Raw genomic sequence first — 16,829 nt, 5'->3', positions numbered from 1 at the left:
ACGTTTAATTGATCTGTTCTTTTGGCAAAGCATAATAAAATGTAACAGTCTTTTCCAGATCTAATTTGGTAAATTTTTGCACATTTCTTATTCATATTCTTCTCGGTCATTCTGAATTGAAGGCAAGTCTAAGTCGACATAGTTTACCACTATAAAATCACCAAAAGCTTTCATGATTTCTGCTAAATTTGTTTGCATCAAACATTTAAAACTAAGATACGATCGAGTCATACTGGGATAACTTCTTGATGTTCTTGGATGGCACATCTGGCTTACGAGCCAACTTTTGGACAGCCTTGTTTAATACAGTAATTACTGGAGCATAAAAGAGGCATGATCCAATATAAATGTCTGAGATATGAATAATTTCTTTCGAAAAGGGGTATAAAAATAACTGTCATAAAAGATATACCTCTTGTGTGCAAAATTAAGATAATTTGCACATTATGTCTAATTTTTCAAAACTGATGGTCAGATTTTAAAGAAGTTTGGTACGAATACATATTTACAACAGAGAAAGATGTGTACCATTCAAAAGTCATTTTATATATGCATGATTATTAGTAAACGTTTTAGTACAGAAATCTCTAAAATCCACTTGTGATATCGGGCTGAAAATCAGCCTGATATGAAGTATGGTCCCCTCTTATAGCCAGACAAGTCATGCAGCGTGACGGCATACTGGATAGAAGGCAACTGAGGAGCCCCTATGGCAGTCATTCCTACCTCTTCAACAACGTAGTTTTCGAATCCGGGATGGTTCTCAGAGGGGAATGGCGGAATGAAGTTGCCCTCCCAACAGCATTCAAGAAAAGCTGAATAGAGTTAAGTTCAGGAAATTTGGCTGGCCAATCTGTGAGTCGAATATCGGCGCTTTTCAGACAACAGTCGATCAGTTGAGCCCTATGTGAATGAGAGTTGTTTCCATTAACAGGAACTCAGGACAAACTGCGCCTCTGAAATATCAAACATAGGGCTCTAAGATCTCTTCTCTATACCTCACAACAATCAGGGAGCCTTTGTCAAACATATGCAGGGATGTGCAGCCATCTAACATAATGCCTGCCCAAACCATTATCCCTCCACCATCGTAATGATCCTTTTACTTCATAAGGGAGAGAATGGTGTCGTGTTTCAGCCTCTCTACAGATATACAGCGTGTTTCAAAAAGAATATACGTATTTCGAATGCATAAACTGTATGACATACGAATATGAAACTTTACAGACATATGTACGAACCTCTCAAGTTCAGATTACAGATGTTACAGATGCTCACTATGTCCTCCATCAGCGACACGAATATCACATCATACTCAAATTCCTCTCATACTCGGGTAAGCATGTCCGTCGTCACTGATGTTATGATAGTACGAATCCGGTTCTTCACCTCATTCCAGGTTCTGTGGGAGTGGTGGTACATAAACGTTATCTTTAATGAAGCCCCACAGGAAGAAGTCTCAGGGTGTCAATCTCGAGAACACAAAATGATTTCTGCCACGGAGTAGCCATTTTAAACATGTGACGGTTACTACGGAAAACAGAAGACCACTGACATCTAGCGGCTAATAATATAAACTAGACTATGCATTCGTTTCGCCAAAAGCCGATCCGAGGCGCAGTGATCGATAGATTGGACAAAATAACACTTTGTAATACGTATATTCTTTTTGAAAAACGGTGTAGATAAGCGTAGAATCAGTGTCCAGGCTGAATCTCGACTCATCTGTAAAAAGCGCGGTGCTCCACCGAAGTATAACCAAAGCGCATATTGTGTGCACTATGCTAAACTCGCTCTCCTGTTTATTGTAATGAGCGAGACGCAAACAGCGAGTGTTTTGGCATACAGCCCTATCTCATGAGGCCTTCAGCAACTATAGACCGCGAAATTCGGGTTCTAATGTCAGCATACACGTGAGAGCTGCGAAACTCTAGCAATCCTGTGTCCCGCGCTGAAAGTGTCAAATAACAATCCTCATTCGTCATTGTGGATCTTTGTGGAACTCTTCAGGTATTTTAGATATGAATCTAGTATCTTGAAACCGTTTCCACTAATTTCTGACGAGAGTTTGGATGCTACATACAGCTTTGTAGCCACCTGCGGTTGTTATTGGTATTATTACCATAGCTCTGTCTGAGAGAAAGACATTATTCATTCAGTGGATAAACTTGCAAAAGTCTTTGTATCAGTATTTGTAAGAATGAATAGTCATCATCAATATCATTAAATTACAAATCAATAACAATGAAAGCACTGGAAGTTAAACAATTAAGTACTTAAGGATTTGATTACCTTGTTTTCAGACAATTCACAGCTAAACACAATATTAAATCATATAAACCTAGTACATCAAATATACGGAAAGCATTTTATCCACAGGTAAGCTTCATTTGCGTGTCCAAAGTGATAAATACGTTTCGTTTCCCTTAAAGATTTATATTTTTTAACGGATTTGAAAATTTTGGCAGCGTTTAACATTTCAAAATGTAGATTTCACTTTGGCTAAATATTTGTGAACATCATTTGCTTATATTATGTATCTATATCTACATATTTAATACTTTGTAAAATATATCTAAAATTATTATTCCGAATTTAATTATAAAAACTTGTTTAAAATACTATGCAGTTACCACCTATTCGCTGTAAACTAAAAGGTATTTTTTATATACAAAATAATGTTAAATGTCTGGAATACTGTGTTACATTGTATGAAGAAGAGCAGGAACTTTGAAAGCTTTAACTAGCTGATAAATATTTTCAGTAAATTTAACATCCATGCAAATATTCAATTGTGTTTTTAAAAATGCATATTTGAAAAACGCGTTGTGAGTGAAAAAAACTGAGCACAGAATAAAGCAGAAAAATCTGCCACAGCCACTAAAGCAAAACCAACAATTCACGTCAAACGAAAAGACTGGTATTTCAAATGCTGTTGTCAAAAAAAAATAGAAAATTCCTCCCTCATTAACTTTACTGTCATGGTTAGTAGCAAACTTCTTAGAAAATGATGCGTGCATATGACACTGAATAACAGTTGCTGATATGCCATTTGCAATATCAGGCTTTTCGTTTGAAATAAAACAAAGATACCATATTCTCCATGTGACTCTCTCCTAGAAAGAAAGAACAGAGGAGGACAGATGGCAGAGACACAGAAGTCACACTGGGGAAATTTCACATAGACGCAAAGCAATGTTTTCAAAAAACAAATATCTGACCACTTTGGTGGAAGCTGGTCTCTGTCTTCCTTCCATCCCCCACGGAACAGTAACACGTGGGCGAGAAACAATTGCATTTATCGTTGTCCTCATGGCTTCTGGAGTGAGAGGTGTGATTACCATATCTCTGTCTTCCTTCCTCTACGGTAAAGATGGCCGTATTCCGAGGTCCGGAGTCGATGAGGGCCGATTTCTCTTCCAAACTCTTCTTGTTCTCAGCCTTGTTTGCGAAGACGAGAGGATCAGGCTGACCGTCGAAATGCCGAACGGTAGACCCAGTATGGGTCTCACCTTTCGCTGAAAAGAAATCGTTACATTTCTAATCTCCTTAGCTTATACCGTTCAACGTTTTTCGAAGTATGTGAGAATACAAATTTTTAGTCTCTTGTTTAATAAGTACTATTTCTTCTAATTTAGCTCAAAATCACAGTATATATATATATATATATATATATATATATATATGTAATAATAAAATTCCATAGATATATATGTAATAATAAAATTCCATAGTCAAGAATACATTTAAAATTCTAACTGTATGTTCTTTTTCATTTTTAATGGCGACGTTCTTTTATTTGAAAGTACGTGGAATTAAATCCACAGCCCCGTAGTCAAGTTGTTTTTCCCGCCTTTTCTACACGTACAGTTATAGAATGTTCTGGAAATATTTAAAGCGAACTGGATTGGCTGACGTCATTTCTTGGAAGCTCCGCCTTTCTAGAGGCTATAAAAGGACTCGCAAAGGAATATCGGCGACTTTTTCTTAAATGTCACGATGCAGTAAACTTCACACAAAAAGTTATTAGTAATTCTTTTTTATTTACTCCGGAAATATGATTTTGTAATTGCTATTTCCCCTGAAATATAATAAATGGATCCTGTTTTTTTTTAAATTATCGTCTGATAATTTAAGCTACGACTACAGCTATGATTCTTTACTAATCTATTTATTCCGGACAAAAGCTGGTATATCGCATATATATATATGTGTGTGTGTGTGTGTGTCATTCTAATTACTAACATTTGTCATAACGTTTCTTTTAATTTAATTCTCTAAATTAATAAAGACATTTTGTTTTGATTCGTATTACAGCAACTGGTTTTAGGTAATCGTTAACTGAGTAAATGTTGTAGTAAATTATTTCCTAGGTTCTTATAAGGTATCCTTCTGAACCACTAACTATAATACTGCATTAACCCGAATATAAGATGGCCACATAAAAGACACCGCGTTTCCGAAGGCATTTTGCGAGAAAAATGGTGTTCATATTCGTTGGTCTCGCACGTATGCGCTTCATACCAGCTGTCATACAATAACTCTACCTTATTCGAATTCATAGTAACCTAATGATTCAATGAATTGGAATGAAACTCAAGACGCAATGATTGCAAAGTACACTAGTGTGCAAAAATTAAAGACGAGACGGTTTTTTCAATATAACTTTGTACAAAAGCTTTCCAAATCAACACATTTAATATCGTAAGATCCCCAATACGTAAGGACATGAGTAATGTAAGCAACAATTACTAAAAGAGAAATCAGAGGAATAAAAAGAAGCTTTATTGAAAAAGTAGCACGGAGCGCAATGCGACTGAAGGCCGAAACATCCCTGTGATGGGTGTCCAGCAAGAAACATCCGGTCTTTAAGAGGGGATATGATCTCCCCTGACTGCTAAGCAGGTTTCACAGCGTCTGCCCATGCTGAGAATGAGGGTGTCAATGAGTTGTTGAGGCATTGCTGCCCATTCGTCTTGCAGCCCCAATCGAAGCTCCGGAATCGTTACTGGTGCTAAGATGCGAGCTGCCAAGCGTCTGCCTAGAAAATCCCATCCTTGTTCGATGGGATTGAGATCCGGAGATCGTGCCGGCTAATCCATACGTTCAATATCCAAACTCGCTAAGAGCTGTTCGGCAGCTACTGTGCGACGACATGGTGCATTGTCGTCCATGAAAAGAAACTGCGACGCATAGCGCCTCTAAAAAGACGCACATATGGAAGAAGAATCTCGTTACAATAACGGGTCCCGTTGACTGAACCTGCGTCGAAGATGTCGACTACCAAGCATGATGCCTCCCCAAACGAGAACACCGCCACCTCCGTACCTATCCCTTTCAATGATGTTCGAGGGATGATTGCGGCTTCCCCGCTCTCTCCAAATGAGTATGCGATGAGAATCGCTACTCAGACTGAATCTGCTCTCATCTGTAAAGAGTACTCGTCCGCATTCATTGTCTCTCCAATTCCGGTGTTCCCGGCACCACAGAGAACGCCTTCTCCGATGGGCAGGCGTTAGAGGTACAGACCGTACAGGGCGTCGTGCAAACAGACCACCACCGTGCAGTCTTCTGGCCACGGTAAAACGCGATATCGGTCGTCCGGTCGCCTGTGTCGTGTGTCTAGCGATTTCTCCCGCTGTCTGCCGCCTGTTTCTTCTGGCCTGTAAGGCAATATACCGGTCATCTGAGGGTGTGGTTCCTCGTGGACGACCACTACTAAACCCCCGGATAGCTGTTCCTGTAGTTTGAAATTGTCTCCAAAGTCGTGAAACGATGCTGTGAGCAATTCCGAACTCTGCAACCACACTTGTCACACTGCGGCCTTCCTCCAACTTCCCAATGATTCGACCTCTGGTAAAAGCATCCAGATGTCGTCTAACAGATTGATTATTCGCCATTTCTCGCTGAGGCAGCAACTCGGTGTGATTTTAACTGCTATACGGCGTGCAATCTCTTTGCCAGAAATACTGATCTTACACCGACAACATGCTTTATACTACTCAGACACTCCCCCATTACGTCTACCTGCATATCTGCGCATATGCTACCGTACATCACCTTACTTAATCTCCTGATTGGTCTTTCTGTCCGCTCTGCCTCTTCGTTCAGCTGATATGCTAATTTTTCGACTTCGTCCTTAATTTTTGCACACCAGTGTATATACCCAAGAATGATGTTAACGTTAATCGAAATCTCAATGTTTACGGCAAACGAATATTAAGCATTTGCAATAGGAACATCACTGTTTTCCATAGCAATTTAATCGGCACAGACAAAAAACATAAATGACCCTAGGAAATTTATCTATAGCTCCAAAAGCGCTGCCGCAAGATCATTTACAAGGAAGACAAATGACAATGCACCAAAATCAGGAAAATCAGGAAAGAAAAACAAATGGCACGCCAGGAAATGACAAACCAGGAAAGAAAGATTACATAAACTTTATGAATGTGCGTAATTTTCATTGCGGCAGTGAAAATGCACAATCGCGAATCATAGTAACCACTTAAGAGTGATTAATGCGTGCGATATTTCACAGCATACATGCAGTCTTACGGCCATGATGCCGTGGTGATGGCAGTTTATCGTTTTTTACTATGCCAATTGCATTGCAATGCGAAAACGTGCGTCTTAATATTGAATTTTCTTAAAATAATTTCGCTGCAATCGTAGCCATGACAATTCAGTTGTCTTTATTAGTATTATTTTTGAATGCATAACTGGAAAATTTAAATCTCAAGTTTCATTCCGATTCATTGAACGATATGGTGGCTATGTTCATATATATGAACAATTATTTCATGTCACCCTATATATTGAAACTGCACTTCATAAAAAATAATTAAATGTTCTAAATACTCATTAAAATTTAATAGATAAATGATAAATTACTTTTAATACAATTTTGATTATTAGTTTGCGCGTTGTTGTGAGAAGCGCAGTGTTTGAGAAAGCATCTTAAAGGAAAGACATTCATCTTATATGCGGGACAATATGGTAGTTTAATATTTCAGAAATAAACTACTAAACTGCTATGGATTATTTAGCATATTCATATCTGAACAATCAAATTTAAAAGTTGATGTATCCCTAGCAAAAGCTCGAATTCCACATAAAAAAATTAATTTAATTAAAACGAATTCAAGTTCACGTGCATAACATTTAATAATATGGTTCTATAAAATCTGTGTATTAAAATTTTTTATTTAGTTAATTGATTTAAATGATAATTTTTTGTATTTTGCCAATTTAATCCATAAAAAAATAACACGAAAAGAAGACAGAGGGGGACATTCCAGGGTACTTCAAAATAAGTTTCTGACTCCCTCCAGGCCAACGGCAACATTCATCTGCAATTCGTATTCTGAATTTCGAAATTCTTGTAAACAAATGAATTGCTTAATTAGAGAATTTTGCTCAGTTAGAAAATTTTGTAATTATATTTATTATTAATAATTTTACTAGAATTTCCTCCCTGTCAGTACTTGTTTTCCGGCGATGATATTAAAATTTTATTGTAATCGCTTATTATGCTTTAGTGAAATCTACTGTAACAAATCGTAATCTTATGCGATAATTACTTTCGCTATTTCAACCAACATATGAACGTGATTATAATGAAAATTTAGCCATAATTTAGAAAGATATTGTAGCTTTTATTCTGTGATGAAATAACGTTTGTTCAACTGTTAAATTTTATTCCTTTAAATTTCAAGTTTAAACGATTATCTACTTGCGAAGATTCGTGTTTTGCTGCGTAAAACGTTTTGCTAAGTTCTATGGTTTGTCTTGTTATCTTGAATGGTATTAAAGAAACAAAATTCTTTGCTTAAGTATTATTGTTTCTCTGATATTAAATCTAATTTATTTAATTAATGTTATTGCAAATTCTGAAAGGGCGCACTGTATAGAAAAGTAAATTTTCTCTAAAAAGGAACAATTAAAGTTAAGAGCAGAAATAATGCTTTAAATGGATATATTTACGGCTAATCTTTGGAATATGGTAACATAGTTTGGCGACATTTTGGTAAGGCGATAAAGGTTACTAGCTAGGACTTTAGGTGTACATGGATAAAGTCAAGAGTGTGCGCAATGACATTTTTGAGCAATTCTGGGATTTTTTTTAAGTGAAAATATGCCGACGTGTACATGGATACCGTGTATGTCCAAAAACGCGGCAAGCAGTGGGCGATTCTGCACTTTCTCAAAATAAGCACTTTTGTTCCATAAAAGTTCTAGCATAAGCGTTATTCGGCTAGCAGATTGTTGGGAAAAAAATGTTGAGCAAAAAAAAAAAAAACATGCCTTTACTTCGTGAAAACAAAATGGCGTCGAAAACAAAACTAGCAGGTTGCTGTAGCAGGGTTGGTCGCCAAATTTTCGCCAAAAAATCGCCAAGTTACCATAATCCGAAGATTAATCATATTTATCTTATAATTACTTGCAAATAATATTCAGACTTTTGTTTTTATTACCAAATACCATGATAAATGAGCAAAACATATAGAAAAATACATCTTTTTTACAAAAAATGGCCAAAAAAAATTATTTGTCATTAAACACACACTCACTATGAATTGCGTATAACAATACTGTAACCATATGAATGCTGTTAACCTATTTGAAGTCAACTCACATGTTACAACCAACACAAAAGTGAACTATTATTGGCGCAAACTGAAAAAAATTCGCTAAGATAAATTTTTAAATTTTTCCATAAATTCCTCACCAAAACTTACAAAATTTAATATCTAGGCACATAAGTTGAATCGTAGAATCAAAATATGGGAAAAATCGGTATGCTATTTCATAAAAAGTTCGGTTTTCTGTCAAAATACCTATGTTAGAACAATCCTGTATATAAATCTAATACATATCCTAAGTCGCGCTTTCGCGACATGAAAAACGCGAGCTGAATTTCGTCAATCGAGCCACTAGAACGAGAGATACAGAACTGCGCCATTTTTTTTCCCACAGTGTATATCAAATTGTATATAATTTCGTTTAGTTTTTAACCAGTTATTTTATGTTAATGCGCTTCCCTATCCTCCTAATGTTTCATTTTCCTGCTAGAATGTAAATTTCTAGCTCGCGTTGCATTCAAATGTTTTAGAAATGCGTTAGTTTTTAAAGGAAAGTTTTAGAGGCTAGAATTACAGCGTGTTCTGCAGAACAGAAGTATTTGACGAATAACAAACAGAAAGGTTCAAAATCATATTCAAACATCACCAAGAGTATTCAAATGAAAAATTTTCATTTTAAAGTTATTTTAGAATAGCCTGCGTACTTTTAAACATCATTCTTAAACAGAAAATTCTGGTTCATGTTGTACAACAAGAAGAGGCATAATTCAGCTTCTAACGATCGGAGACACAAAATAAAAGTAGTTTTGGGAAATTTAACGTATAAGCTTTAAAATAATGCAGTAAATTGTTTTGAAACATTTTATCAAAACTGACGATTATAACGTAGTCCGATACCTTAAAGTACATTAGAAAATGATTTAATATTGTATTGCATGTTTTAATTTCAGCGAAAAACAATTTAAATGAAAAAAGATGAAAACTTTTTGTATTTTTTAAATTATGTGCCTTCTTTGAATATTTCTTGTCGAATTTGTTGGTTATAAATTCATTCCATGTTGGAAAAAGAAAGATCCAATGTATGTCTTAAGCTGACATTTGAACTAAAGAAAGTAATCATTATTCATTAATTATTGAAGTAAATTACTGAAGATAACGGAAAATTTACAACGGAGCCTCAGGTTGCCCTCTTACCTCTTCAGGTTTACTTAAGTGGCATCAGGAAAAGGAATAAATTTTCAACTTTTATGAATGCAATTATGGGGAATACTGCTAACTGAAATCTGAATTTATGATATTAATTCCAAGTAAAAATCAAATGATTCATAACTTGAGCTGATAATACCATATTTAATAGAAAACGTTCTACAATATTAAAGCTCTGACAAAATTGTTGTAAATTTCTGAAAGTTTATAAAAGAAATGCCGAAATATTTGTTCTAAATTGTCTTAGGAAAATTCAGTTCTTTCATCGCATTTCCTTTTCAAAAGTTCATTCCGTATTCAGTTAACGAACGAATACGAAATCTAAAGAAATCTTCTGAATAAGTGTTCTTGTCATGACAATATCTTAAATAAAGAATCAGCTTTATTATTCGTTCTCTAAGAAACTGTGCTGCTTCTGAACCTACCACACCAGTGAAGCGTTCACATTACTAAATCCAATTCGGCTACTATTCGAAACCCGTGAAAATCAAAATAAAATATTCAAAGCACAAACAAATCGAAAAGGAGGTTTTCCTTCCTGCAATTTTACCTCTCTTTCTCCTGCAGTAACAGTAGATAACGGTGATTATGAAGGCCAAGATGAGGACTACGTTGACAACAATGGCCACGATCCAAGCGACCGAAAGTCCACCGGCACCTTCGTCTCCATTCTGTCCCTGAGTATTTTCGCTTTCTTCCAGAAGTTTCTGTAGGAGACATTAGTCATCTATGCGTAAGGAAAAACTGAAATAGTATTAAAAATTTTGACAATATTTATATTTTATTATAATTTGGCAAATTTCAAAGGTACTATATTTATTGTCCAAGCCTATGAGATTTGTAAAATTTAAAAAAGTAAGTATGGCGCAGTTTTAAGCTCGAAATGATGAATGTGTACAAACATTACGTCAGTTTTATATTTTTCGCCAAACTTTCATTGTCGTTTTTCCCTCCTATAAAATTACTGTAATATTCATTAGCACTTTACTTTAAAATTATTCCGCCAAAGCTGTCTAATTTCTGATTATTCTTAGCAATGCGCAAATCCGAGTCGTTCAGATCTCGCAGATTTGAGCTTTTGGGTTTAATTCGACTTTAAATAATTTATTAAATTATTGACAATTTTCAAACGTAAATTTTGAATGAAATAAAATCATAGCAAATTATTTTTAAAGCAACTTTTTTGCCATTTTTAATACCGTATTTTAAATGTAATATTTTATGTTCTAGATTTTTAATTTTTGGGTGATTCATCTTCGCATATACAGTAGAAGTTTAGTTATTCGAATCCTGACGTATTCCGGATGCTCAGTTATTCGTATCGCTTTTCTCTCTCTCTTAGTAAAATAAACTTGATGTTTATTTATGCATACTTTTTCACTTTTGTTTTTGATTTAAACATTATAAAAATTAATACTAATAACTTAGCTAGCTGCATGTGCATTTATGTGGGTTTCCCAGTGTGTAACGTGTATACGAACCATCGCTTAGAATATCCTTCACGAAGGCGTCCCTTTCCTTACGCATGTAGCTCTTGCTTGCTTTGCCGAAATAAACCAAACCAAATGAGTAATATGAACTCAACAATTAAAAGACAGCAGTGGTTATTGACAAAAGAAGAAAATTTCAATGTCTGTAAGAAGTCAAGAATTTACTTCTAACTTACCACAGCTACAAGAACTCGTGGATGATAAATTATATTTCAATGCTCGCAAATTCAAAAGAGTTGAATTATTTGAACTAGTCGCCGAAGAACTCTTTTGAGACAAGGTAGAGTATTTCACTCCCATGATTCAAGTTCTGTCCTCAACGCCAAGCGGCCTGTCGCATCGGACTTCTGATTCCACCAATAGATGTTGTCACGAGCAAGCCTACGTTAAAACACCCAAGGCGTTGAAAATATTTGCGCTAGAAATCAACACAGCCCATCGTCCGCCACAAATGAATGATGTATTCTCGAAAGTCCAGGGACCGCTCCTTTTTAAAAAGATATGCCGAAAAGCATAGGTATTTTCAAACTGTGCCATACCAAAAACAATCCTGAAAATTAAAAGAAAAAGTGGACCAACGTTCCTCTAAAATAATGAAACAAAAATTAATTCGTTTATAATGGATGGAAAAGAGTTTGCTAGCCGACCTCTTGGTTAGGTAACTGTAATACTGTTAGGTACCTGTAATACTGTTAAAAGTGAATCCAAAAGGTGTCTGTAATACTGTTAAATATGAAGGTGGCAGTCTTATGTTACTGTGCAGTTTTCCTAATATGATTGGAACCAATTTTTCGAACAAATCATAACTGAAGATGCGTGTATAGAACTCTTATAGAGCACAATATTACCATGGGCACAAGGCACTAGCGTTATCAACAAGGCATTCCTCTAAAGCATTCAACAAAGAAAGCTAGTTCGAAAGAAACAGCATTGATACAGTCATGTCTTCTCAGTCACCGAAGCTAAATCCATCTGAGAATTTATGTCATGTTAAAACAGAAGACATCGCCCATCAAATATGAAAGACCTTTAGAGAATTGTGTAAGGCGTACGTGTTTATTGAAAAAATATAAAAAATTAATGTATTCTGTGATAAACAGAATTAGTGTTATGCTTAACGTCAAAGGCTTTGCAGCTAAAAGTTAAAATAAAGCCGTTTAAATTTCTGCTTTAAATAAAACTTCTAATTTCCAATAAGTAATTTTTTGTCCAATGACTTTGTGGGATAGTTCAGAAAAATTTAATTATGACACGAAAATACCGCAACTTAATAATCGATACTTACGCATAACACTTACAGAATCAATAAATTACATCACTAAGCTCTAAATAATACACATATACATTGCAAAAAAATGAGACTCTATATCTCCCGTTCTACTGGGCCGATTGAAGAAATTCAACTTGCGTTTTTCATGTCTCGAAAGCGCGACTTAGGATATGTATTAGAGTTATATATAGCTTTGTTCTAATATAGGTATTTTGACACAACATCGGACTTTTCTGAAATGATGTGACGATTTTTTCCCATGGTTCGAGTCTATGACTTAAATTATGCCAAACTGCCAAGTTTCGTAAATCGCACGAGTAGTTTTTAAAAAATTAGCGCTCACAATTTTAGCTCCTCAATGTTAATTGAATTTGGTATGTATTTATCAATCTCGCTTTTCTTATTAATCATATTTGATTCTTCCTTTCACATTTCGATGTTTAGATTCATTTCAAATAAAATTCGTCTATTTTTTATGACTTATTTTTATAATTTGTATTTTTAAATCATTTTTATAAATTTTTCGAAAACAATTTTGAATTATAACCTATAAATGTTTTACCATCATCTTAAAGTAGATGTATTTCTAAGTATAACTGCAAAAAATTAGTTTTTTTATTCAAAATTTCCGAAGATATATGTGATTTTTAATATTGACGCGTTTTGAAATTTGGCATATTTGTTGAAAGCGATAAAACGTCAAATATGGTTTAGGCACTTTGTTAAAATTATTTGACGTAGGAACGAAGGGACCTTGCCCCCCCTCGCGCACAATGTAAAAAGAGAAAGAAAATACGTTGCCATAAATTAAGAAGTTCGCCAAATGAATTATTCTTGAAGCAAACTGAAAAAATACGCCAAGATAAAGTTTTGAATATTTCCGTAAATTTCTCACCAACTTTTACAAATTTTAATATTTAGGCCTAATTTGAGTCGTAGAATCGAAAAATGGAAAAAAATTGTCATGCGATTTCAAGAAAAGTCCGATTTTGTGTCAAAATCCTTATGTTTCAACAATGCTATATATAAAACAAATATATATCCTAAGTCGCGCTTTCGAGACATAAAAAACACAATCTGGATTTCGTTAATCGGTCCAGTAAAACGGGATATATAGAATTGTCCTTTTTTTTTTCTTCCGCGCTGTGTACAATGCATTTAAAATGTTAATCAAACGTGATTCTTAAATTTCTAGAAAAGTAAAACATTTCATTTTTCTCCTGTAGCAGTAGCTTTCAAGAAATATTTTCAGTAACACTCGTATTTTCCCAAGAGCTGAGTAAAAATTATTCAGAATGAACTTGAAATTAATTATTTCAGAAATCACCCCATTAAGCTGAAAAGAACGAACATGCTAAAAGGCGATATCATTGTTTCAAAAATCTAACCAGCTCACCTTTCAACTTCAGCTAATTGATCAGCGTCCCACATTGGTTTCTGCGGTTATTTGACGCAGTGTTGCTTGTCTGTGAACATTGACAACTCCACGCAGACGTCGCTGGTCTCGGTCGTTAAGTGCAGGTGGTCGGGCACTGCGCTGTCCATGGTGGGATATTATGCCTGAAATTAGATACTCTCGGCACACTCTTGACACTGTGGATCTCGGAATGTTGAACTCCCTAACGATATCCGAAATGGAATGACCCATGCGTGTAGCTCCAACTACCATTCCGCGTTCAAAGTCTGTTAATTCTCGTCGTGCGGCCATAATCACGTCAAAGCCTCTTCACATGAATAACTTGAACACAAATGAAAGCCCTGCCAAAGCACTTCGCATTTATACATTTTCTACGCGATACTACTGCCATCTGTATATTTGCATGTTGCTATCCCATGACTTTTGTCACTTCAGTGTATAATAGATTGTATTTTTGTTATGCAAGAAATTGTTCTGTCTAAAGAATCGCTTTAGAGAATTTTATGAAACCCCTAACTTTGAACAACTTCTCTTATTCTTTATGTATGCTATTTTCCAAAAATTCAGTAAGCTTTTCAAGCAGGCTTCTGATTTATGCACGCCATTTTCCAGGAAGTTCTGTAAGCTTTTCAAGCAGGCTTCTGATTTATGCACGCCATTTTCCAGAAAATTCTGTAAGCTTTGCAAGGAAGCTTATTATTTATGCACGTCATTTTCCAAAAATTCAATAAGCTTTTAAAGCAGGCTTCTGATTTATGCACACCATTTTCCAGGAAGTTCTGTAAGCTTTGTAAACAAGCTTATTCTTTATGCACGCCATTTTCCCTGAAATTCTGTAAGCTTCGCAAGCAAGCTTGTTCTTTATGCACGCCATTTTCGAGGAAATACTGTAAGCTTTTCAAACAAGCATATTCTTTATGCACGCCATTTTCCAGAAAATTCTGTAAGCTTTGCAAGTAAGCTTATTCTTTATGCACGCCATTTTCCAGGAAATTCTGTAAGCTTTGCAAACAAGCTTATTCTGTACACACGCCATTTTCCAGGAAATTCTGTAAGCTCTGCAAGTAAGCTTATTCTTTATGCACGCCATTTTTCAGGAAATTCTGTAAGCTTTGCAAACAAGCTTATTCTTTATAGACGCCATTTTCCAAAAACTCCGTAAGCTTTTCAAACAAGCTTTTTCTTTGTGCATGCCATTTTTCAGAAAATTCTATAAGCTTTTTAAAACAGGGAAATTCTATATGCATGTCATATTCCAGAGAATCACATAAGCTTTTCAAACAGATCTTATGTAAATTTAGCCTAAACAAAAAAAATGTGTATTCCTTTAATAACTCTCATAACATATGTATGATCTTTAGATCAGTTATATTAAGTAATTTAGTCAATGAAATGTTTTCTATTATTTCAACCAAATTTATTTAAAGTTATCATATAATGAAATAATTAATAAAGGTTTTGATACGTCCACAAAGAACGAATATATCCGACTGATGCACAGCAAAATTTTAACAAATGAAAAAATTCAGTTGCTGCCGTCTGTCATTCAATAAAACAAGTTTAATAAAGTTATCAATTAACTTTAAGATTTTCTTTTCATTAAATGCTTAGGCGATATATTTTATGATTTTTAATCATTAAATGTTTTTTTTTATTTTTTATCGATGTCTCAATTTTCCTTTAAATTAATATCATAAACTTGTAAATAAATTAATAATCGAACACTTACAAATTCTCAATTACGTATTTAATTCGTGCGGGAATACCTTAGCATAAGTGAAGCAATCTAGATATACTTACCCAGAAAATAATTCTTAATGTAGTTTATAAAAAGTAGCTATCTTTCACAAATTGGTTGATTATGTATTTTCATGGAGGTGATTTTTCTTTTTATTGTCATTTAAAACATCTTGTCTGTATAATGATGTCAAAACTAACAGAAGCTTTTAAAGCTATTAAAGGATTCGTCACGAAATATGATCGTTATGTGGGGCAAGCTCAAGAGCAAATGTGCAATACAGAAACACAAAAACAAAAATTGCACAATAACATGAAAGATGCGAATATACATAGTACCACAGACCATTTTGACATGACTACGAAGATTCTGAGCATAAGTTCTTATTAGATGCACATTTTTTGATCGTTTTAAAGACATCTAAGATTGATTTCTGAATGAAGTGACTAGTACTTAGTGTTAAGATACTTATTGATGATTTTTCGTAACTTATGAAGAATACACACGATGAATTTAATTCAGATTTGATTAAAATTCCACTGCTTATAAAAAGATGCAGGAAATGGGTTCATTTAGTGAGATACAAATTTAAAACTGCATCTGGTAACATATTTTCTAAACACTGAACAGATGAAAAAGGAAATATTTCTATCAACATTTGCTAAATTAATATTACAAAAATTCATCATATTGCCACATATTTGTAAGCTTCATGAATGTACTAGGCTTGAAAAATATGGAGGTAGCTGCCTCCTTGTATTCCAATATTTATGAGATTCCAATATCCATTTCAATATTTATGTTATACTAGCATCTCATAAATATTGGTATTAGAAATGCAATGCTGGGAAACAATCACTTTTGCTCGGCATTTCAGTAATAATAAATCACTTAACCTTTCTAAAACTTACCAGTCCATTTTGCCTCACTGCGTGGTTTTTCTCCTCTCGAACGTTCTCAGTTAAATATCAAAAACATTAGTCACAGAATTCTTACAGAATAGCCGCCATTTTTTCTTATTTTCTTCTTTTCAGAAGTTTCACAGTTCCCTTGGCAATATTACAAAGATTTATGTAGGATGTTGAAATTTAAGTAGTAATTTTATGCTCCGTTGTCGCAAAGG

The 16,829-nt window shown here is 34.6% G+C and overlaps 1 protein-coding gene across 3 annotated transcripts in view; it reads right to left on the bottom strand.

Moving 5' to 3' along the window:
• LOC118197652 (uncharacterized) overlaps window positions 1–16,829 on the bottom strand; it is a 388,162-nt gene that overhangs the window by 104,740 nt on the left and 266,593 nt on the right. Inside the window, exons 12-13 of one of the 3 annotated variants that reach the window (XM_085816220.1) lie at window positions 10,342–10,498; window positions 3,222–3,518 (exon numbers count right to left, since the gene is read on the bottom strand). In XM_085816220.1, coding sequence (XP_085672346.1) covers window positions 3,222–3,518; window positions 10,342–10,498 — 454 coding nt within the window. The remainder of the gene's footprint in view (window positions 1–3,221; window positions 3,519–10,341; window positions 10,499–16,829) is intronic. The other 2 variants (XM_085816221.1, XM_085816222.1) reach the window with 2 other exon arrangements.

Source organism: Stegodyphus dumicola, chromosome 4 (genome assembly GCF_044657685.1).
Source record: "Stegodyphus dumicola isolate Sdum_Otavi_A_Nest chromosome 4, ASM4465768v1".
NCBI classification, from domain to species: domain Eukaryota; kingdom Metazoa; phylum Arthropoda; class Arachnida; order Araneae; family Eresidae; genus Stegodyphus; species Stegodyphus dumicola.
This window is presented reverse-complemented; position numbering and strand designations above follow the sequence as displayed.